Below are 25217 nucleotides of genomic sequence, written 5' to 3'. Positions count from 1 at the left end.
TGTGTTTGATTTTTTTTTCCTTGCTTTTTCTGTTGTTGATTTCTACTTTTGTGGCTTTATGGTCAGAAAAGAAGCTTTGTAATATTTTGATGCTTTGGAATTTGTTAAGGCTTGCTTTATGGCCTAATACGTGGTCTGTTCTGGAGAATGTTGCATGTGCATTGGAAAAGAAAGTATACTTGGCTGCTGTTGGGTGGAGTGTTTGGTCTATGACTGTGAGATCAAGTTGGTTGATTATAGCATTTAGCTCTTCCGTGTCTTTGTTGAGCTTCTTTCTGGATGTTCAGTCCTTCACCGAAAGTGGTGTGTTGAAGTCTCCTACTACTATTGCGGAGCTGTCTATCTCTCTTTTCAGTGCTGTTAGAATTTGTTTTATGTATTTTGGAGCCCTGTCGTTGGGTGCATAAATATTTATTATGGTTATGTCCTCCTGGTGTATTGACCCTTTAATCATTATATAGTGTCCTTCCTTATCCTTTGTGGTGGATTTTACTTTAAAGTTTATTTTGTTAGAGATTTATATTGCCGTATCTGCTCTTTTTTGAGTGTTGTTTGCTTGATGTATTTTTTTCCATCCTTTGAGTTTTAGTTTGTTTGTGTTAAGTCCAAAGTGTGTCTCTTGTAGGCAGCATATAGATGGATCATGTTTTTTTATCCAGTCTGTCACTCTCTGTCTCTTTATTTGTGCATTTAGTCCATTTACATTCAGCGTGATTATTGATAGGTATGAGTTTAGTGCTGTCGTTTTGATGTCTTTTTTCGTGTGTTGTTCACAGTTTCTTTGTTCCACTTAATTTTCTGTTCTGAGTTGTTTTTCTTTATGTATTTTCTTTTCATCTTTTACATTGTTATTGATTTTGTGTTTGCTGAGTCTTTATGTTTTTCTAGTTTTTTATTTTGACTTGTAGGATTGTTAGTTTCCTTTGTGGTTACCTTAATATTTACCCTTGTTTTTCTAACTTTATACCAGTATTTTATTTCTTTATATCACCTTGACTTCCTCTCCAACATTTGCCTTTTAATGTAGTCATCTTTTACATATTGATGTCTCTGGTTCCCTATTTTCAGCGTTTTAACTTTGATTTACTTTTATGACTTCCCTATCTGGTTTTGTTATCTGGTTGCTTTGTCCTGTGTTCTAGTCTTGGGTTGTTATCCAATGTTACTGATTTTCTAACTGGAGGACTCCCTTTAGTATTTTTTGTAATTTTGGTTTGGTTTCTCCAAATTCCCTAAACTTCTGTTTATCTGGAAATGCCCTAATTTTGCCATCATATTTGAGAGACAGTTATGATGCTTATATAATTCTTGGCTGGCAGTTTTTTTCCTTCAAGGCTTTATATATGCCATCCCGTTGCCTTCTTGCCTGCCTGGTTTCTGCTGAGTAGTCCGAGCTTATTCTTATTGACTCTACTTTGTAGATGACTTTTCGTTTATCCCTAACCACTCTTAAAATTCTCTATCTTTTACTTTTTTTTTTTTTGCAAGTTTGATTGTAATATGTCTTGGTAACTGTCTTTTGGGATCTAGCTTATGTGGAGTTTGATGAGCATCTTGGATAGATATGTTGTCATCTTTCATGATATCAGGGAAGTTTTCTGCCAACAAATCTTCAACAATTCTCTCTGTGTTTTCTGTTATCTCCCACCCCATTCTGGTTCTCTAATCACTTGTAGGTTATTCCTCTTGATAGAATCCTACATAATTCTTAGGGTTTCTTCATTTTTTTTAAATCCTTTTATCTGATTTTTCCTCAAATAAGTTAGTGTCAAGTGCTTTATCTTCAATCTCACTAATTCTGACTTCCATTGCCTCAATTCTGCTCCTATGACTTTCTATTGAGTTGTCTAATTTTGAATTTTTATTGTTAATCTTCTGGACTTCTGATTGCTGTCTGTATGGTTTCTTGCAGCTTGTTAAATTTGTCATTATGCTGTTCTCTAATCTTTAGTTTCCTTTATTGTGTGTTCTGCATTTTGCTTAATTTCCTTCCTAATTTCTCGAAGAGTTCTGTATATTAATCTTCTGTATTCTGCCTCTGGTAATTCCAAGAAATTTTCTTCCTCTGGAAAATTTCTAGATTCTTTATTTTGGGAGCTTGCTGATGCCATCATGGATTGCCTTTTTATGTGATTTGATATTGACTGTTGTCTCTGAGCCATCAATAAGTTATTATATTTATTTATATTTGCTTACTGTGTCATAGCTTCTTGTTTTGTTTTGATATGCCCAAATAGGCTGCTCGTATGAGCTAGTTTGATTATTGGCACCTTTGAAGCTCTAATGTCCTGTCACGGGGTGGTTAGATTTATTACTAGGTATGTGAGTTCAGGAGTCTGCCCACTCCTCCTATATGGATTCAGCTCAGGTGCCCAGGTAGATAGCCATCAAGTGTGTGTTGTAGGCTCTCACCTACAGTCCTAGACAGGCATGGGTGATTGGTGTAGGCACAGGCATCTGGCTGCAGCAGGGGGATACACTCTGAGCAAGGAAGGGGGCTGACAGCCCCCCCTTAGTGTCCAGGAGGACGGCGTGTCCCTGTTCCCTAGAGCGATTAGGTGGGTGGGTTTTGCAGCCAGACTATGAGCACATAATGCTGTTGGCTGTAAGGACTGGGGGGCACCTCTTATTCATGGGCCCCTATTGCAGGTGGCTAGGTGGTATGGGTGGAGCCACCATTCCTCAGGCTTGTGATGTGGGTAGTTGAAGACTCTGCTGAATAGGCAGTGTCAAATGTCAAGAACCTGCCACTTTACAGCTGAAGCAGTTGAAGTTAGAGTTCTGGTGTATACTCTGTTGTATTGCGGTAATGAGGGCCTACGCTGTTGAAATGAGCCCACACAAGTCTTTGCAGGGAGAAAGGCGGTCAAAGTCTGTGGATCCCTTATGCCTGTGACTAGGCAAAGGAGCTGTGCCTACCCTGGGTTCCTGACTTAAGGGAGCCGGCACTTTATTTTTTCCCCTGTTTGTTAATTTGTTCACTCTCCAAGGCAGGAGAATGGCTGCAGGCATGTGACGGATCCTACTTCTGGCCCAGGGGACTCGGCAATTGCTGAAGTTTGTCCAGGACCCAGTGCAGAGCAGGGTGTGGGGAGGTAAATTGGAGAAAGATTTTTCCCTAAGGGGGGTGTTTTTGATCCGCACGGTAAGCTCTGCGGAATTACTTGTCTTTCACCGATGAGGGCTGCTTCTGACTGGTTCTGGGTGAGCGTGTGACTCTCTGGATCTGGGTCTCTCCTGGTGTGGAAAACACGCCTCCCGAGCACCATCACTTGCCTGCCTCACCCCTTGTTCCTGAGCTGATTAGGCCTGAAGGGCTCAGGCTCTTGCCAGCTCAGGTCTGGCAACTCCTTGCTGCTTCTGAACTGTCTCTCCCTCCCCCTGCCACTCAGTCTAGTTCCTCAATTCTGCCTTTGATGTTCAGGGCCCCCGGATTGCCGTATATAATTGAATCACTTGTTTTTTTGGGTCTTTGTTGTAAGAGGGTCCACTGGAAGCATCTGACTACTCCACCATCTTGACCCTGCCCCTTGACTTTAGAACATTTTAACTGATGACCACTCACTCTCAACTTATATATTATTGTCCAGTTTAGCTTTATCTTGTTTTAACTCCACAAATTAGATATTATTATTACATATGGTCACTGACTACTTGTATTTACCTACACATTTATTATTTCTTTGCTCACCATCCTTCCTTGCGTCTCAGATAATCCATTTGAAATCATTTTCCTTTTAGAACTTCCTTTTATGAGGGTCTGTTGGTGGAAATGTTTTTTCTGTGTTTGGACCTCAGATACGGAGAAGATTGGGTTAATTATAAGACATTCTTCATATGTATTGCATTATCATTTTTTTTCCCTTTCTCACTTTCCATTGGATATATTGAATTTTATTCTGCTGGTTTAAAAGTTATTCATTCTATTTTTGATTCATGTGGTAGCTGCATTATAAAATGGTTTTCTTTCATTTCTTCTAGCATTTTTAGTTATTCACAGCAGGAGGATTATTCAGGACTCTGATCTGCTATGTTTCAGAAAAGATACAGTATATTCTGCTGCAACGTGTTTTTGTAACCTAAATTATCTCATGAGGGATTAGTAAATAGAGGGATAATGTCATTATAATGTGAAAGCTAATACACAATTTTTCCAAGCATGTTAATGATTTGTGCTGTCACTAGCCTTGGAGTTTGCTCATGTTGTCCATTTATCCTGAGTTTTTCTTGGGGCTCAGTTTGGCCATCTGTTTTTCCTTGGAAGTGCTTATTGCACATTTCTCCCCAATGTTTGTGTATTTTTCCCTTGTTTCCATAACTCTGCAACCTCAACTTGTTCTTTAGCCCTCCCTTACATCAAGCCTGATTTAATATATATATAAAGTCCTTTTTTTACTTTAGTATTCTTTTATTTTTTAGAAATTTTGAGAACAATTTAACATATCTTTTAAAATGCACCTCTATATTTATTAATAGTTCAATGTTTTTCGTAGCACCCTACTTACAAAATTACAAAGGTTTTGAGCGGTCTACCCAGCCTGTTTTTTCAATATACTCTATTATTTTTAGTGAACAGTTCTGCAAAATACAAGTTTTTTTCAGGAATGTGTATGTCAGTCACAGCAGAAATCCCCGTATACTCAAAGGGTATATTTTGAAGGTAGCGCTAACATGGTTTAATAATGGATTTAATGTTGGGTGGCAGAAAAGGAGAGAAGTCACTGGTGACCCAAAGCTTTTTGGCTTGAACAATTGGAATATTGGAGTTGCTCTTTGCTACCTCATAGAGTTGTTGTAGGGATTAAATGAGATAGTGTATCTCAAATGCTTAGCACAATACCTGACACATAGTAAGCACTCAATAAAACAACAAGAAGGCTGTGACCATATTTAAACTCAAATTTGGATCCTTAATAAAATTTTCAAAAAGGATACCCTTACTCCTTATTAAATAGTCTTTATTAAAATTTAAAAGTTACGTACCACAGAGAATACTGACTGCTCTTGAGAACCTTTTTCTACTACTTTCTTTGTTATTGTTTCTGGAAGTTTGAGGATGAGAGAAGGGTGATCAGGGAAATGGAGAGAAGAGTGGTAGTATAAGTATAGCTTATTTTTATTAATTATTATTTAATTAATAACTCATTCTGTATCTTATAACAAGTTATTTGCCTTCATTTCTTTAAACAGTTTTGTTTCTGTTATTTCTTTCTAACAGAAGCCCAACTAAAGGAGGTTGAAGAAATGTTATATCAAGAAGGCTTGTCTGAAATAGCAATGAGCAGCCCCAGTGAACAGATTGCATATTTACTGGTGGAGAGAAGTACACTCTTGAGGAAACTAGAACTTATGGACCCCGAGCCAGAATCACAAAGATGTATGAGCAGTAAACTACAGAAAGAATTTCCACAGGTATTCCAATATTAACTAGATAATTGAGTAAGAGGAAGTTCAGTTTAAAAATGCATTCATTCAGTCATTTAATCATTCATGCATTAAAACATTAGGAAGCCAGGTTTAATAGTGCTTAAGAACACAGGGTTTGGAGTTAGATGGACTTCCTCTACCACTTGTTAGAAGTACGACATTAAGCAAGTTAGTTACCTTTTCTGACCCTCAATTTCCTCATCTATAAAATCTGGGATTAATTCAACTGTTCCACAAGAAGATGATGAAATTTAAACCATTCAGTGTATATAAAGCACTAGAACAGTACTCAGCACTTATTAATTAGCTATTATTGTTCTTGCTATTTATTGCTTTGTGCTGGTGGATACAAAAACAAATTAGACGTGATCTGGACTTGCAAGGAACTTACATGCTAATGGAGGAAAGAAGCCAGTAGTTATAGTTCTATGATAAGGGAAGGCTAGGGAGGAGGGTAGGAAAGCTCAGAGGAGGGGCTAAGTCACACAGGATGGGCAGGGTAATCAGAAAAGGCTTCCGGAAGGAGGTGATGTTGAGTAGTGTTTTGAAAGCTGAATAGGTGTTAGCTAGATAAAGAAGCTGGGAAGGGCATTCCTGGCAGAGGGAACAGAATGTATAACACGTGCTTGTTCATGTCTATGAATGCTGGGGAATGTGGCTGGAGATATTTTTAAGAACCACTTCTCAAGGAAAGGTCATGGAAACTCCATAGACACATCCAAACTCCCTGAGAGACCGAATTGCTGGGCGGAGGGCCATGGGGACCATGATCTCAGGGAACATCTAGCTCAACTGGCATAACAGTTTATAAAGAAAATGTTCTACACCCTATCTTGGTGAGTAGCATCTGGGGTCTTAAAAGCCTATGAGTAGTCATCTAAGATACCCCACTGGTCTCACCCCTTTGGGAGCAAGGGAAAATGAAGAAAACAAGATACAAGGGAAAGATTAGTCCAAAGGACTAATGGACCACAACTCCCACGGCCTTCACCAGACTGAGTCCAGTACAACTAGATGGTGCCTGGCTTCCACCACTGACTTCTCTGACAGGGACTACAACAGAAGGTCCCAGACAGAGCTGGAGAAAAATGTAGAACAAAATTCTAACTCACAAAAAAAGACCAGACTTACTGGCCTGACAGAGACTGGAGAAACGTTGAGAGTATGGCCCCTGAACACCCTTTTAGCTTAGTAATGAAGTCACTCCCGAGACACACTGTTCAGCCAAAGATTAGACAGCCCCATAAAACAAAATGAGACTAATGGGGTACAACAGTCCAGGAAAGCTGGTGGTGGGGAACCCAAGGTCGAGAAGGGACAGTGTTGACATAGGGGTTATTAACCATTGTCATAGGGCAATATGTGTACTAACTGTTTAATGAGAAACTATTTGTTCTGTAAACCTTCATTGAAAGTACAATAAAAAAAAAAAAAAAGAAAAAAAAACAAAACTAAGAAACTGAAAAAACAGAACCACATCATCGTGAGACTCATATGCTAAATTAAGGAGTTTGGCGTGAGCGTCTAACTTGGTTCTTAGACTATACTGTTGTTATTGTTAGTTACCATTGAGTCAGTTTCTACTCATGGCAACTTCATGTATTACAGAATAGAACTACTCTGTAGGGTTTTCTTGGCTGTAATCTTAACGGAAGCAGATCTCCAGACATTTTCTTCTGCAGTATTGCTGGGTGGGTTTGAATTGCCAACCTTTAGGTTAGCAGTCAAAAGCATACCATTTACACCACTTACAGAAAAATATTTTTGAGCTAATGAGTAATTGAGTTTGTTATAGAAGGTGTTACTTGCATGTGATATTAATGATATTGTTCGATAATTTCTGCGTTTGAAGGATTCACCTTTCTTTGCGACGGGCATAAGTATGGATTTCTTCTAGTGGGTTGGCCAGGTAGCTGTCTTCCAAATTTCTTGGCCTAGACAAGTGAGCACTTCCAGTGCTGCATCTGTTTGTTGACACATCTCAGTTGGTATTCCATCAATTCTGGGAACCTTCTATTTCGCTCATGTCTTCAGTGCAGCTTGGACCTCTTCCTTCAGTACCATTGGTTCCTGATCATATGCTACCTCCTGAAATGGTTGAACATCGACCAATTCTTTTTGGTATAGTGACTGTGTATTCCTTCCATCTTCTTTTGATGCTTCCTGCATCGTTTAATATTTTTCCCGTAGAATCCTTCAGTATTGCAACTTGAGACTTGAATTTTTTTCTTCAGTTCTTTGAACTTGAGAAATGCTGAGTGTATTCTTCCCTTTTGGTTTTCTAACTCCAGGTCTTTGCGCATGTCATTATAATACTTTGTCTTCTTGAGCCACCTTTGAAATCTTCTGTTCAGTTCTTTTACTTCATCATTTCTTCTATTTGCTTTAGCTACTTGACATTCAAGAGCAAGTTTCAGAGACTCTTCTGACATCCATTTTGGTCTTTTCTTTCTTTCTTTTTTATAGTGTACTTTTTTTTTTATTGTACTTCAGGTGAAGGTTTACAGAACAAATAGTTTCTCATGAAACAATAGTACACGTATTGTTTTATGACATTGGTTAACAACCGCATATGTCAAGCCTCTCCCTTCTTGACCTTTTTTTTTTCTTTTTTTGGGTGAAAATATACATAGCCTTTTCTTTCTTTCTTTCTTGTCTTTTTAATGACTTTTTGCTTTCTTCATGTACGATGTCTTTTATGTCATCCCTTCAACTCATCTGTCTGATGTTCGGTCATTAGTGTTCAATGCGTCAAATCTGTTCTTGAGATGGTCTCCAAATTCAGGTGGGATATACTCAAGGTCATATTCCGGCTCTCGTGGACTTATTTTAATTTTCTTCAGCTTCAACTTGAACTTGCATATAAGCAATTGATGGTCTGTTCCACAGTTGGCCCCTGGCCTTGTTGTGACTAATGATATTGAGCTTTTCCATAGTCTCTTTCCACAGGTGTAGTCAATTTGATTTCTGTGTTTTTTGTCTAGTGAGGTCCATGTGTATGGTCGCCAATTATGTTGTTGAAAAAAAGTATTTGCAATGAATAAGTTGTTGGTTTTGCAAAATTTTATCATGCGATCTCTGGCATCGTTTCTATCACCAAGGCCATGTTTTCCAACTACTGATCCTTCTTTGTTTCCAGCTTTCTCATTTCAATCACCAGTAATTATCAATGCATCTTGATTGCATGTTTGATCAATTTCAGACTGCAGCAGTTGGTAAAAATCTTCAATTTCCTCATCTTTGGCATTAGTGGTTGGTGTGTAAATTTGAATAGTAGTTGTATTCACTGGTCTTTCTTGTACGCACATGGATATTATCCTATTAATGACAGCACTGTACCTTAGGATAGATCTGGAAATGTTCTTTTTGACAATGAAAGCAATGTTATTCCTCTTCAAGTTGTCATTCCCAGCATGGTAGACCATACGATTGTCCAATTCAGAATGGCCAGTACTAGTCCATTTCAGCTCACTAATGCCTAGGATTTCGATTCTTATGTGATCCATTTCATTTTCGATGACTTCCAATTTTCCTAGATTCATTCTTCATACGTTCTATGTTCTGATTATTAATGGATGTTTGTAGCTGTTTCTTTCTATTTTGAGCTGTGCCACCTCAGCAAATGAAGGTGGCATCTCTTCCCTAGTTGTATTTTGAGCGCCTTCCAACTTGAGGGGCTCGTCTTGCAGCACTATATCAGACATTGTTCACCTGCTATCCACAAGATTTTCACTGGCCAGTTTTTTCAGAAGTACGTCGCCAGGTCCTTCTTTCTAGTCTGTCTTAGTCTGGAAGCTCAGCTGAAACCGTCCACCATGGGTAACCTTGCTGGTATTTGAAACACCAGTGGCATAACTTCCAGCATCACAGCAACATGAGCCGCCACAGTCCAACAAACTGACAGGCTTGCTTGTCTGTTGCAGAGAGAACATCAAAAACATCAAGAACCTGTGCAATGCTCTAAAAACACTCTTGAGTGAAGTAAAATTATGTTGCAATACTTTATTTAACAATAGTAGCTAATTGCAAATCAGCTTTTACTTTGAAAGTATTTTATTTGAATATATTAAAATACATCGATTCATGCTGTAAAATTATCAAATTATACATAAGAGTATTATAAACACATCACAAAAATTTGGAAAAAAAACAATCACTCAGTTAACATAATAGCTTTTTTCCACTGAATGTATCAAAATGTAAGCAATCAAGTGTGTGTTACATCCTTTGAAAACTTACCTTGGGACAGTGCATACTTCTTCCCAAATATGTTTGGAGCTGCTCTTTTGGAGAGTCTGCTAAAACCTGTGGCACATTATTTTAAATATCATCGGTTTTCTTTATGGAGTTTAATTTTTTGATCTGTGGAATGTTATTAAGAGTCAAATCTTGTGAATAAAGTAAATAATCAGTTTGAGTAGCAAATTTGCATACTTGGAACTTAATTATGGGGAAAAATATATATGGATAATACTGTATATCACATTATTATTTTTTTATGGCAAAAATTGGAAACTACCCAAATGTTTAAATGATTATGTAAATTATGTTACACCCACTCTGGAACAGTATATAAACTTTAAAAATTATCATAAAATGTGTGTAGCAACATGGGAAAATGTTCCTGGTGTAATGTTAAATGAAAAAGCCAGACAAAAACTTGTACATAGACTGGGAATATGACTATGTATGGATATGATATAATGCAAGAAAATATACCAGTATGCTAAAAGTTGTTTTGTTATGTGGATGGTATTTTGTGCTTTCTTATCTTTTAGAAAATTTGTGTATATCTATATTGATATAAAATTGATATTCTTTTGGAAATCAAAAGTAAATTATAATTGAGACTGAATTTCTTAATTAGCTTTTAAAATGTCTTTGAAAATAGTTACAGAAGCTTCAGACATAATTTGAGCCTTGTTGAGTGTATTCATACCTTGAAATTAAATGAAATGCTTTATGTGAAATCATCTTATAAACTGTATTTAATGTACTATATAAATGAGGAGTATTCTCTCTTTTGATAGGTGATGTTTATTTTTATGTTTAAGTCCTTGTTTTTTACATAATCATATAATAATAATGTTAGATGTATTGGATTGAACCATATGAAATTACATGTTTATAGGACAAAAACAATCAAATATCATCAGGTTTACATGGTTCAACCTAATAAAAGAAATGCACATAAATGAAATATTCTATTTTGCTACCTTTCTTTATTGACTTCCAAACATTTATAGGAAATAGCACAATATCATAAGAGTACGTTTACTTTTTGTTTGATTACTAACAGTAGTTTTATTTTAGTCCTATAGTAAAGATCTAGAAACAGATAAAACGTCACAAAACAGCCTAGAGAGCGATGTGGAACAAGCAGCAAAGACAGGGATGGCTCATGAAGAGATCCGAAGGCTCACTGATGAAGTGAAAGAGAAAGAGCAGAGTAAATTAGGTAAGCTGTGGTTACAGAGGAGTGTTTCTGACCATGTTTAAAGTGCATCCTCATGGTGGAATGATCTTTTCTCAGTATGGCGCATGAGTGCACTGAGAAAAAAAAATTTTTTTAGGATAAATGCATAAAAATCTGATTTAAAAATCTTGCTTTATGCAATGTCTAAACATTTTTATTTAAGTATAAGCATAACATACCTATCAAAAAGTAACCAACTCATAAGTGGAACCATCCAGGGCAAGAAATTCCCAGCATCCCGGAAGCCCCTTTGTTCCTTCTCCCTATCCTACACCCGTCCTCCTGACCAAAAGTAACCACTATCCTGACTTGTAACATCATTGCTGACTTTTCACTATATGCAGTATGCATTCTTTAGTTTGTTTCTCTTGCTTGATCTTCCGTCTGTGAGATTTATTCATGTTATTGAAGGTAGCAGTAGTTTGTTATTTTGCCATTTGTATAGTATTCCACTTAGTAAACATACTATCATTTGTCCATTCTACTGTTGATGGACATTTGTGTTGTTTCTAGTTTTCGTGTGTAATGAAAACTGCTGCTATGAACATTCTCGTACGTCTTTTGTGTACTTATCTACACATTTCTGGTTGGGATGTGCCTTAAGCATAGAATTGTTGGATCAAAGGGTTATGGATATGTTCTACGTTAGCAGATAATTGCCAAACTGTTTCCCAAAGTAATTGTGTTAATTTAAGCTCCCTTCAGCAGTAAACGAGATTTTAGTTGCTTTACATTCTTTGTCAGTACTTGGTATTGTCAGTTTTATTAATTTTATCTTTTCTGGTAAGTGTGTAGTGTATTTATTTAAATTGTGGCTTCAATTTGCATTTCTATGATGGTTAATGAGGTTGAAAACCCTTTCCTATATAGTTGTTGATTTTATGAATTTACTGTTTTGTGAAGTTCCTGCTCAAGTTTCATGTACATTTTTTTATTGGGTTGAATTTTTGTGTTTTGTTCATTTGTAGGAGTTCTGTATATATTCTGCATATGAGCCTTTTGTTGGTTATGAACATTATGGTTTTTGATTGTTTGCTTTGGCATACAGAAATGCTAATATCCATCCTGCCAGGTTTAACAGAGTTCCTTCTAGGTTTTCATGTTATGCTTAGTAAAGCCTTTTCTAGTTCCCTACAAGATTATTGAAAAGTTCACTTTTTTTTTTTTTTTAGTAATTTTGTGGTTTATTGTTTATATTTAAATCTTTGTTTTACCTAGAATTTATTTTAGTTAAGGTTTAAAAATGTTTAATTATTTCCACTCTATATTTATGATTTGTGATAATAAAAAAATTAGACTAATTCTTTTTCATGTGTAGTATATATGTTGCTTTAGAATCATATTTAAAAATTATTGAAGGTTTAAAATAATAATGATTTTTCCAAGTAGTTTGTGGGGTTAAAAACTTCAGGAGGGTTTATGTTTTGTTAAGAATGCATGCTAAACAGCAGATACAAAGGAACTTTTTGGAGTGATATTAATGTTCTATATCCTGATTGAGTTGGTGGTTACACAATTGTATACATGTGTCAAAATTTATCTGTATGTTTAAAAAGGTGATTTTACTGTGTATAAACTATACCTCAGTGAATCCAACTTAAAAAAAAATACAGTGACATGAATATGACAAGATGCAGTCTTTGCTGCTTATAACACAGAAGGAAAAGGGAAAAGCAGGACACCCATCACTCTTAGTTACACTGAGGACATAACAGAACACATTCACATAGCACCCTGTTCCATCAGCAGCTGCTTGGACTGGGAGATCCTAAATTTTTAACTAATAGCTGTCTCCACAGTTAGCATACTGGGGGACTGTTAGGAAGCTGAATTAGCAAGTTTTTTCTTGAATGTCATGTGTAGTATCAATGTGCGCACTAGGTGTAACCCCCTGAGTCAGCAGCTTATAGCCAGAATTTATTTCTAGGTATGTGTTTTGTATCACAGTATTCTCCAAGTATTAGTTTACCTCTTGCAACAAACTAATTCTTTTTAAATGAAGGGCTTTATTTTAGTTTGTTCTCTAGCTTTTTCTATATTGCATTTAAAAAATTGGCATGAAAATGGAAAATTTTGGTCAATGATAAAAATACTTTTCAAGAATAGAAAAGAATTCAAGTCAAATATTTAGTATATTTTCCAATAAATATAAGAAAAAGAGATGGATTTTAAGAGTTTTAAGGGATTCATTAACAATTATAATGCACAGATCTTACCAGACCCTGATTCAAACAAATTTTTAACATTTGTGAAGCAATTAGAAAGTTTGCTGGATATTTGTATTAAGGAATTACTGTGACATTTCGTTAGTCACAGGTAATGGTATTGAATTTATTTTTTTTAAGTTTTTATCTTTTAAGGATATATAAGGAAATATTTATAGATGAATGAATGAATCTGGGATTTACTTCAAAATAATACAGGCACCTACCTCACACCTACACAAAAATTAAGTCAGAATGGATCACAGAGCTAAATCTAAGAGCTAAAACTATAAAATACTTAGAAGAAAACAAAAGAATAAATCTTTGTGATCTTGGATTAGACAGTGATGTCTTAGATATGACACCAAATGCACCAGCAACAAGAAAATAATAAATTGGACTTAATCAAAATTTAAAACTTTTATACTTCAAAAAAGGGGCCCTGGTGTCACAACAGTTAAGTGCTCGACTGCTAACCAAAAGGTTGGTGGTTTAAGCCCACCCAGTAGTTCCACAGAAGGAAGACCTGGTGATCTGCTCCTGTAAAGATTATAGCCTAGAAGAACCCTCTGGGGCAGTTCTACTATGTCACATGGGGTTGCTATGAGTTGAAATTGACTAGACAGCGCCTAACAACAGCAACATTTCAAAAGACACCATCAAGAAAGCGAAAAGAGTATAGGGAGAGCATTTGGGTTACATAACAATGTATGTATAAATTTTTGGATGAGAGACTAACCCGAATTGTAAACTTTCACTTAAACTACAACAATTAAAGAAAGCGAAAAGACAACTCACAGACTGAGAGGTACTTGTAAGTCATATATCTGGTAAGGGACTTATATCTAGAATATGTAAAGAACTCTTACAACTCAATAATAAAAAGACAACTAAGTTAAAAAACGTGTTTTGAAGGATTTGAGTAGACATTTCTCCAGAGAAGATACGTAAATGGCCAATAGACGCATGAAAAGATGCTCAACTTCATTAGTCATTAGGGAAATGCAAATCAAAATCACAATGAGATACCGCTTCACACCCACTAGAAGCTATAATCAAAAAGACAGACAACGACAAGTGTTGTCGAGAATGTGGAGAAATTGGAACCCTCATCCATTGCTGGTGAGAATGTAAAATGGTACAGCCACTTTGGAAAACAGTTTGATAGTTTCTCAAAATGTTAAACATAAAATCGCTATGTAACCCAGCAATTCCACTCCTAGGTATCTACCCAGGAGAAAGGAAAACATGTCCACACAAAGACTTGTATGTGAATGTCCATAGCATCATTATTAACAGCAACTGAAAAGTATAAACAACCCAAATGTTCATCAGTTGATGAATGAATAAACAAAATGTGCAGAAAAGAGTTAGCATGGTGGTCTGAGACTGCTATCCTTAGAAAGGCCTATTGTGAACTTTAGAACTAATAAATGGATGTGTTGTTTTAAGTCAATAAGTTTGTGGTAATTTATTACTCAGCAATAGAAAACTCGTACAATATGCAAGGGAATAGATGAAACAAGATTGGCCATAAGTTGACAGTTGTTAAAAGCTGGATGATAGGTATGATCAGTCCACAGTAGATAGAGCATTGCTCAGTTCTATCTACTTTTGTATATGTTTGAAATTTTTCATCATTGTCAAAAAGTTTTCATGGCTATCTAGAGTAACTACTTAAGAAAAACTTAGAAAGTAAAACTGTCAAACCAGTAGAGTAAAACTGTCAAACCAACATAGTTCTAAGAAATACTACTAGTTTAAGACAACTGATTGAAAGCTACAGTTTTGAAATATCTGCACAAACAAGGCAGGAGAATCTGACTTAGTAGTATAAGTTAATGAATTTGGTGGTCTCTGATATGTTTAAATTTGATATGTAACATATTTGACTGTGTTATTTCTAAAATAGTTAATTTTTTTTGCAAGTGAAAGTAAATGTTTTCAGAATTCTTGAAGTACTTCCTCAGAATGTTAAGGTTCCACAGAACACAGTTTGGAAGCCCCTGGCTTATTTCATAAATTCTGAACTCCTTTGTGCAGCAAATAAGGGCCTTATGGTTTGGCTTTTGCCTAGCTAACCAGCCTTATATCCTACACTTCCCCTGATCCTTTGCATGGTAGACCCCAGCAGTGTTAGACTATGTGTATGTCTTAGGCTGGGTTCTCTAGAGAAGCAAAACCAGTAAAGTGTATAAATATATGTATAGAGAGAGATTATATCAAGGAAACAGCTCACGTGATTGTAGAAGCTAGAACGTCCCAAGTCCGGATCAGGGTAGAGGCCTCTCCCAAGTAAAACTGCCGCAGAAGCTGGCAAGCCCAAGATCGGCGGGTTGGAGAGCGGGTCTCCCGCTCACAGGCTGTGCAGATCGACGAATCCCAGGTTCGGCAGATAAGCTGACAGCTCAAGTCCCAAGAACGGGAGATGAGATGACAGGAAGCAGCCGCAGGATCCAGAGAGAGCAAAAAGCCAGAACGTCTGCTTATATACAGATGCGGGCCACACCTTCAAGGAGACTCCCTTTCATCTGATTGGCTACTCACAGTATATTCAATCATGGGAGTGATTACATTAAAACAGTGAGAATCATGGCCCAGCCAAGTTGACACACAATCTTAACCATCACAGTGTAGTTCCTAGAACAATCTATGTTCTGCTCTACAGCCTCTCCTGTGTCTTCTCCTATCTCTTCTCCTTTGCTCATGCTACTTCCTCTTTCTGGAACATCCTTTCCACTTGCTGTCACACTATTCCTTCTTTTTCTTCCAGAGAGGAACACATTGGAAAACACAGTTTTAGTAAAACAGAAGCTATTCTTACTTCTCTGGCATAGTGTAGTCAAACTGACCTGGGATCAAATTCCAGCTATGTCATTTACTAGTTGTGTAACATTGAGCAAGTTGCTTAACTTTCCTGGGTCTCATCTCATCTATAAAGTGGGAATATTAATATCTACTTTGCATATTTCTTATAATGATTAATATATCTGACACTAGTAAGTAGCTGCTGCTGGTGGTAGCAGTGGTAGTAATAGTATCGCAATAGTCAGGAATATAGTTGTAGGTGAATCTGGTAGGTTATACTGGGATTTACTCCAAAAAACTGAGTGCCATGCTTAAAAACTTTCCGCTGTTTTTCCTATTGTTTTCAGGGGCTCAGACACTTCAGCATGAAACCTGGTGGGGTAAACAGGAAGAGACAATTAAAGATCAGATTATCAGTGATAAGGATAAACATAGGCTGCAGTGGGAACACTAAGAGGGGAGTCTAGAAAAAGTGACATTTATGTAGAAACTGAGGATAAGTAGCAATTAGCCTGCTGAAAGAGAGTGTTCCAAAGAGAGAGACATTTGAAATTTATTATTAAACTTATAATTTGATTCTTAGGCAAATATTTTCTTTTTTCTTTTAGATTCTGCGCTTCAGATGGCTCAACTAGAAATAGAGAAATTGAAAGAAAATTTGATAAAACTAAAAGAAAATGGTGAGTCATACTAGAAGATATGTATATATATATGTATACCAAAACAAAACCCGCTGCTGTCGAGTTGATTCCGACTCATAGCAACCCTGTAGGAAGAGTAGAACTGCCTCATAGAGTTTCCAAGGCTGTAAATCTTTACGGAAGCAAACTGCCACATCTTCTCCCACAGAGTGGCTAGGGGGTTCGAACCACCGACATTGTGGTTAGCAGCTGAGTGCTTTTAACAACTGTGCCACCAGGACTCCAAATGCAACAAAAGAAAAATAACAGAAGCATAAGTATTTTATATGTTATATATGCTTATAGATATAGCTAAATATAAGATTGCATTTATGTGAAAACCAAGAACAGACGAAACTAATCTATTAGGGTGATAGAAGTTAGAAAGTGGTTACAGGGATGATGGGCAGGTGAGAGTGAAGAATTGACTGGAAAGGACATGAGGGAACTTTCTGGGATGATGAAAATGTTGTTTGTTGGAGGCAAGTTCACAGGTATATATAAAATTGTCAGAGTTCATTGAACTAAACTCTTAAGAACATACATTATATTTTATATAAATTATATCTCATTTAAAAATAGTTCCAAGTGGAAAATGGCTTTATAAAGACTGACCAGTAAAGACATCCACAATATACTCACAAGTGGAAAAAAGTTGAAGACAGTATTGTATAGCATTACTTAAATTTTTTAAAAAAGGTATATATGTATATATCTATCAGTATAAAATTAGGACTGGATAGACAAAAGGGAATATATATATATTTAACTGATGAGATTTTGGGTGTTTTTTTTCTTTTTTGTGTGTTTTTCAGTATTTAAAAAAAAATTTTACTTTAAATACAAAAGAGAAAGAAATGGAGGGTAGAGCAAGGGAGGAAAAACAAAAAGAAAAAATGAGGGGGAAAATTTAATACAAATTAAAAATAAAACAATGAAGAGAACAAAAGGAGACATTAACACAACAAAAGAAAAATAACAAGCATAAGTGAAAAATGGCTTAAAAAGATACTAAGAAACAGCTACAGATTCAGGGAAGTTACAGGCAGCAAATCTGTATTATTGAGACATTGATTAGCTCTGGAAATAGCAGATCTTATCATGAGGTGCTGAGAGCAGATCACCATTTAATGGTCAGTGGTACAGGCAGAAAGGTGGTTATGAAGAATTAACTCTAACTTAGAAAATCTATCCATTCACTGCTCTCAGCTCACTGTACTACTTCTGTCATCTATGGGCCTTATTGTTGATGAGTGGAAGGGAGGTGTCTGGGAGTATGTAAGGTGAATGAGACGGTCCTAAAGGGAAGATAGGAAGATAGTTTTCTCAGCTATTTAAATTTTTAAAGGGTTATTGTTGTTGTTAGTCTCCGTGGAGTAGATTTTCAACTCATAGTGAAAAGGTAGCTAAATTATTTTAAAATTCCAGGTCCTGGAAGAGCCTCTATCGGTAGAAACCCTACACTGAAAAAGTCTAATTCATTAGTCTGGTGTGATAAATAAAAAACATCAGTTCCGTTATGATACATGGGTAGAATATCCTAGGGCTGGGCTTGAAAATCTAGTGGCACCACTGTACAGAGAGCCACATGTGAGAGACATGGTAGGACTGACAAGAAGGGGAAGAAATAGCACTCTCTTAGTTTTTAGAGTTAAAAAAATCCATTGCCATTCAGTCAATTCCAACTCTTAGTGACCCTATAGGACAGAGTAGAACTGCCCCATAGAGTTTCCAAGGAGCGCCTGGTGGACTCAAACTGCCGACCTTTTGGTTAGCAGCTGTAGCTCTTAACCACTGCGCCACCAAGGTTTCCGTTTTTAGAGTTAATGCCTCCAAATTAAAACTTTGATTCAGTTGAGTAAACTCTTTTCTTCTCTGATTTAGATTCAGTTGACCTACAGAAAGCAAAGGAACATAATCAGAGACTGAATGAGGAAATTCTGGCTTTAAGAAATCGGGTTAGATCACTTGACTCGGAAAAAAAAATGCTTGAAGAAGAGGTAAGTTGTTTAGTTGTTAGAATTTATTTAAATATGTACATAGTAACTTTCAGCAGCTAGAGTAACGTGGATGTACATCACATAAGTTGGTCATTAGTGAGGACTAATAAAACTGGCTACGGCATCCCAGGCAGAATGGTTTTATATGCCACACTTTGACTGAGATGCCTTCTCTAGGTATCTATATTTTATACATTTTGAATACCTATGCCAAAACTATTGCTATTATGTCGATTTAGGAACTTTCTTTTTAATAAGGATTTAGATAAGTAGTTTATACTTAACACATTTACCAAATAGAAATGATTATTACATTGAGGAAGTTTGAGATCATTAATACTAAATCCTTAGTTGTGTTACATTTTCAACAATTTTTTCTTAGCAATTTATAGATTTTTAATATGTACTTCTAAGTTCTGGATAAATTGTATGTTTCTTTAATTTTGGTTTATACTGATTTTACAATCATATCTCTAGTGTCTAATATCTGGTATATACAAGGTGCTCAAGAAATTTTGTAAAAATGAATAAACAAATGAAGGCTGAATTGTCTTAGTCTTTGTAAATTTACATATTTAATGCATATATATGTATATTTATATACATACATACATATATATATACACATATCTATAGTTGTCAGGTGCCGTCATAGCGACCCTATGTACTACAGAACTAAACACTGCCCGGTCCTGCGCCATTCTCACATTTGTTGTTATGCTTGAGCCCATTGTTGCAGCCACTGTGTCAATTTATCTCGTTGAGGGTCTTCTTTTTCACTGACCCTCTACTTTACCAAGCGTGATGTCTTTTTCCAGGGACTGATCCCTCCTGATAACATGTCCAAAGTATGTGAGACATAGTCTTGCCATCCTTGCTTTTAAGGAGCATTCTGGTTGTACTTCTTCCGAGACAGTTTTGTTCCTTCTTTTGGCAGTCCATGGTATATTGAGTATTCTTTGCCAACACCATAATTCAAAGGCATCAGTTCTTCTTCGGTCTTTCTTATTCATTGTCCAGCTTTTGCATGCATATGAGGCGATTGAAAACACCATGGCTTGGATCAGGTGCACCTTAGCCTCCAAGGTGACATCTTTGCTTTTTAACACTTTGAAGAGGTCTTTTGCAGCAGATTTGTCCGGTGCAATGCATCTTTTGATTTCTTGACTGCTGCTTCCATGGGTGTTGATTGTGGATCCAAGTAAAATGACGCCCTTGACAACTTCAGTCTTTTCTCTGTTTATCATGGTCCAGTTGTGAGGATTTTTGTTTTCTTTATATTGAGGTATAATCCATAATGAAGGCTATAGTCTTTGATCTTCATCAGTAAGTGCTTCAAGTCCTCTTCACTTTTCACCAAGCAAGATTGTATCATCTGCATAATGCAGGTTGTTAATGAGTCTTCCTCCAGTCCTGATGCCCTGTTCTTCGTATAGTCCAGCTTCTTGGATTATTTGCTCAGTATACCGATTGAATAAGTGTGGTGAAAGGATGCAATCCTGACACACACCTTTCCTGAGTTTAAACCACACAGTATCCCCTCATTCAGTTTGAACAAGTGCCTCTTGATCTATGTACGGGTTCCTCATGAGCACAATTAAGTGTTCTGGAATTATCATTCTTTGTAGTGTTATCCGTAATTTGTTATGATCGACACAATCGAATGCCTTCTCATAATCAATGAAACACAGGTAAACATCTTTCTGATAGTCTTTGCTTTTAACCAAGATCCATCTGGCATCAGTAATGATATCCCTGGTTCCATGTCCTCTTCTGAATCTGACTTGAATTTCTGGCAGTTCCCTATCGATGTACTGCTGTAGCCACTTTTGAATGATCTTTAACAAAATTTTACTTGCATGTTGTATTAATGATATTGCTCAATAATTTCTGCATTCAGTTGCATCACCTTTCTTTGGAATAGGCATAAATATGGATCTCTTCCAGTTGGTTGACCAGGTAGCTGTCTTCCAAATTTCTCGGCTTAGGTGAGAAATGCTGCATCCCTTTGTTGAAATATCTCAATTGATATTCCATCATTTCCTGGAGCCTTACATTTTGCAGCTTGGACCTCTTTCTTCCTGATCATATGTTACCTCCTGAAATGGTTGAATGTCAACCAGTTCTTTTTGGTACTGTGATTCTGTGTATTCCTTCCGTCTTCTTTTGATGCTTCCTGCGTCGTTTAATATTTTCCCTGTAGAATCCTTCACTATTGCAACTCAAGGCTTGAATTTTTTCTTCACTTCTTTCAGCTTGAGAAATGCCAAGTCTGTTCATCCCTTTTGGTTTTGTAACTCCAGATCTTTTTGTGTGTTGTTATAATACTTAAAGTTGCCTTTTGAAATCTTCCGTTCAACTCTTTTACTTCATCATTTCTTCTGTTTGCTTTAGCTACTTGACGTTCAAGAGCAAGTTTCAGAGTCTCTTCTGACATCTATTTTGGTCTTTTCTTTCTTTCCTGTCTTTTTAATGACCTCCTGCTTTCTTCCTGTATGATGTCCTTGATGTCATTCCACAGCTCATCTGGTCTTCGGTCATTAGTGTTCAACGTGTCAAATCTATTCTTGTGATGGTCTCTAAATTCAGGTGGGATATACTCAAGGTCGTACTTTGGCTCTCGTGGACTTGTTCTAATTTTCTTCGACTTCAACTTGAACTTGCATATGAGCAATTGATGGTCTGTTCTGCAGTTGGCCCCTGGCCTTGTTCTGACTGATGATATTGAGCTTTTCCATTGTCTCTTTCCAGATGTAGTCGATTTGATTCCTGTGTATTCCATCTGGTGAGGTCCACGTGTATAGTTGCCATTTATGTTGTTGAAAAAAGGTATTTGCCGTTAAGAAGTTGTTGGACTTGCAAAATTCTATCATGCGATCTCTGGCATTTTTTCTGTCACCAAGGCCATATTTTCCAACTACCGATCCTTCTTCGTTTCCAGCTTTTGCATTCCAATCACAAGTGATTATCAATGCATCCTGATTGCATGTTCGATCAATTTCAGACTGCAGAAGTTGATAAAAATCTTCAGTTCTTCAGCGGCCTTAGTGGCTGGTGTGTAAATTTGAATAATAGTAATATTAACTGGTCTTCCTTGTAGGCATATGGATATTATCGTATCACTGACGGTGTTGTTCTTCAGGATAGATCTTGAAATGTTCATTTTGATGATGAGTGCAGTGCCATGCCTCTTCAAGTTATTATTCACAACATCGTAGACCATATGATTGTCTGATTCAAAATGGCCAATACCAGTCCATTTCAGCTCACTGATGCCTAGGATGTCGATGTTTATGTGGTCCATTTCCTTTTTGACGATTTCCAATTTTCTTAGATTCATGCTTCGTACATTGCATGTTCTAACTATTAATAGATGTTTACAGCTGTTTCTTCTCATTTTGAGTCATGCCGTGAAGTTTCCGAAACCTTGACTCCATCCACGTCATTAAGGTCGACTCTACTTTGAGGAGGCAACTCTTCCCCAGTCGTCTTTTGAGTGCCTTCCAACCTGAGGGGCTCATCTTCCAGCACTGTTCACAATGTTCTGCTGCTATTCATAAGGTTTTCACTGGCTAATTTTTTCAGAAGTAGACCGCCAGGTCTTTCTTCCTAGTCTGTCTTATCCTGGAAGCTCAGCTGAAACCTGTCTGCCATGGGTGAACCTGCTGGTATTTGAAATGTCGGTGGTATAGCTTCCAGCATCATAGCAACACACAGTCCCCCACAGTACGACAAACAGACAGATATGTTGCGGATATATATATATATATGTGTGTGTGTATGTATGTATGTATGTAAATTTACGTGTCTAATACATAAAAAAGTCTAGGATGGTGTCTTAGTTATCTACTGCTGCTATAACAGAAATACCACAAGTGAATGACTTTAACAAAGAGAAATTTATTCTCTCACAACCTAGTAGGCTACAAGTCCAAATTCAGGGCATTAGCCCCAGGGGAAGGCTTTCTCTCTCTGTCGGCCCTGGAGGAAGGTCCTTGTCATCAATCTTGCCCTGGTTGAGAAGCTTCTCAGCCCAGTGACCCCAGGTCCAAAGGATGCACTATTCTCCTTGCTCTTGTTTCTTGGTAGTATGAGGTCCCCATGTCTCTCTGCTTGTTTCTCTCTTTTATATCTCAAAAGAGATTGGTTTAAAACACAATCTAATCTTGTAGATTGAGTCCTGCCTCATTAACATAACTGCTGCTAATCCATCTCATTTACATCATAGAGATAGAATTTACAACACATAGGAAAATCACATCACAATCACACAATACTGGGAATCATGGCCTAGCCAAATTGATACACATATATTTGGGGGACACAATTCAATCCATGACAGATGAGTACATCCCAAACAGTGTTACTTCTATAAAAGAAAGAGAGATTGTGGGGTAAGGGTATGTAAAGGAAAATGGCACTTTTTGCTGTATATACTTTTGTGTTTGAATTTATATAAAGAGAATGGTTTCATGTATTACTTGTATAATTTAAAAACAAAGCAAAATTGCTCCCCCAGAATATAGCAGACAAAATTGAGAAGTCTACAAGGTGCTTACGTTTGTTTTTAAGGTTGAAAGACTTAAAGGAGAGATTCATGAATCTCAGGAGAATGAGCAAGTTGGAAACCACTCCCCTGGAAAAATTGTGGGTACCCAACAGAAAGTACAGGTATTTTAAAGTTCTCCTCTTTCTGATTTCTAACTTTTAAAGGAGTTAGATTTTTACAGAGTACACTATTGCAATTGACAATGATCACTTCCTTCTGTCTTCTTATTGAGCTGTCTTTTCCTACTGCTAATTAGAGTAGAGGAAGAAATTGAAGTACAGAGGATCTATTTCTGTTCACCTCTTTCCTAGGGGAGACAGTTAATATAAAGAATATAATTAATTGTTTCTTTAAAGAAAAAAAGAATCTTACAAAGATACAACCAATTTGAGCATTTTTAATCATCAAAGAGTTGATTTATAGAACCAAGCAATGGGGACGGAAGGGAGAACCACACTAAATATAATAAAATATTGTAGAGAACTAACAGTATTTAGGCTCCAGTATATACAGGGTCTAGTCTCTTCAGTGTGATTAGTATCTAAGTGGTGGGCAAAGGGATCAAACGCAAGACAGTTGGAAACAAGCACCAATGTGTTTTAGATAATGCTGTTTAAGACATGCAGATCAAAAAGCTAGATAGCTTTGGGGAAGCCCTTCGTCTTACATACCTATGATAAATGACATCCCCTCATTACTGAGGGATCTCATACACCAGAGCTTGTTTTTATTATAACTCTTTGGGCCCTACAGCACAGACCTCTTAGGTAGCAGGGAAACTACAGGTACAGTATTTCTTGGCCCCCCACATAAGAAACTAGTATCATTCCTGTATCCCAAAGCTCGCTTGCAGGTAAACAATACGGTTGTATAAAAAACAAACAAACAAAAAATTGAGAGAGCATCTTCAATAGTTTGTACAACATTATTCCCAAAGGACCCCGTGGTCCTCTAATTTAAATTAAGTTGATGGTAATTGAATACATTTCAGGTAATATAGAAAAAATAAATTTTGCAGTTAGTCCTCAACACAGCTGTAAGTTTACATCATTTTTCTGGGTCACACAACTTGCATGAAGAATGGGTACCTTTTTGTATGGTAGAAATACCTGATGAAAATACTAATTCTAGGGAAATATAGTTAAGCAGACCTTTGGTCCTAGATTTTTCAGACTTCTAATGGCTTTTCCCATCCCTGTGGACCAAACTGGCTAATTACAAATAGAGCGGCATCAAATAAAATATTGTTTTATTCAATAGAAGTGAGTTGTGTTGAGAACACAAAATTACATCATCTCCTAGTTACAGGTATTGTGATTTATTATTATTCCAAGTATTTCCAGGTAAGTAATGATAGCACAGAGTCATGATGGAGCCCCATGATACCCACCTGATAAAGTCAAACAAACTTAGAGAATTTTTAAATGTTGTTTTCTTGAATAGATGCATTTACATGTTACAAAAGTCGAAGTAACTGTAAAGATGTACACAAAGAAATGTCATTTCCCATCCCTGCCCCACTACCTCTTTCCTCCTCACTAATCCCCTGTTGGTAACCACTTTTATTTGTTTCTTATTTATCCTTCCAGTATTTCTTTATACAGATACAAGCAATTTGAATGTTTATTCAAGCTTCTTTCTCTCTTAGCATCTTTTTTTGTTTTGTTTTTTTCAACGAAAATGCTCCTGGAAATCCTTCCGTATCATAGAGATCTTTCTCATCCTTAGTTAGAGCAATCTAGCATTCTGTTGTGTGGACGTACTATAACTTATTTAACCAGTCCCCTGCTGATGGACACTTGTTTTTTTCCCGGTCTTTTGTGTACGTGTGCAGATGTTTCTGTAGGATAGGGTCACAGAAATGGGATTGTTGGTCAGAGGGTAGATGCATCTATAATTTTGGTAGATATTGCCAGCTACCCTTTAGTGGGAATTGTCCCATTTTCCTATCTCACCAGCAATGTATGAGAATGTCCGTTTTCTAAAAAAATCACCAACAGAATGTACTGTCAGGCTTTTGCATTCTTGCTACATAATAGGTGAAATGAGTATGTCAGTGTAGTTTTAATTTTC

General features: G+C 36.7%; 1 protein-coding gene across 6 annotated transcripts in view; it reads left to right on the top strand.

The window, feature by feature from the left end:
* LOC101359260 (phosphopantothenate--cysteine ligase) overlaps nucleotides 1–25217 on the top strand; it is a 162303-nt gene that overhangs the window by 24686 nt on the left and 112400 nt on the right. For 4 of the 6 annotated variants that reach the window (XR_002823242.1, XM_023727143.1, XM_023727144.1 and 1 more), the window contains exons 4-8: nucleotides 5219–5412; nucleotides 10741–10885; nucleotides 16524–16595; nucleotides 18480–18595; nucleotides 23168–23266. Coding sequence is in view for 5 of the 6 variants with exons in the window: in XM_023727143.1 (XP_023582911.1) it covers nucleotides 5219–5412; nucleotides 10741–10885; nucleotides 16524–16595; nucleotides 18480–18595; nucleotides 23168–23266 (626 nt within the window). In the remaining variant the exon portion in view is untranslated. Of the gene's footprint in view, nucleotides 1–5218; nucleotides 5413–10740; nucleotides 10886–16523; nucleotides 16596–18479; nucleotides 18596–23167; nucleotides 23267–25217 lie in introns of those variants that run through there. The other 2 variants (XM_023727146.1, XM_023727147.1) reach the window with 2 other exon arrangements.

The sequence above is a fragment of the Trichechus manatus genome, unplaced genomic scaffold (assembly GCF_000243295.1).
Source record: "Trichechus manatus latirostris isolate Lorelei unplaced genomic scaffold, TriManLat1.0 scaffold00015, whole genome shotgun sequence".
In the NCBI taxonomy this organism is placed as follows: Eukaryota; Metazoa; Chordata; class Mammalia; order Sirenia; family Trichechidae; genus Trichechus; species Trichechus manatus.
Note: the sequence above shows the minus strand (reverse complement) of the source record. Positions and strands in the feature narration are given on the sequence as shown.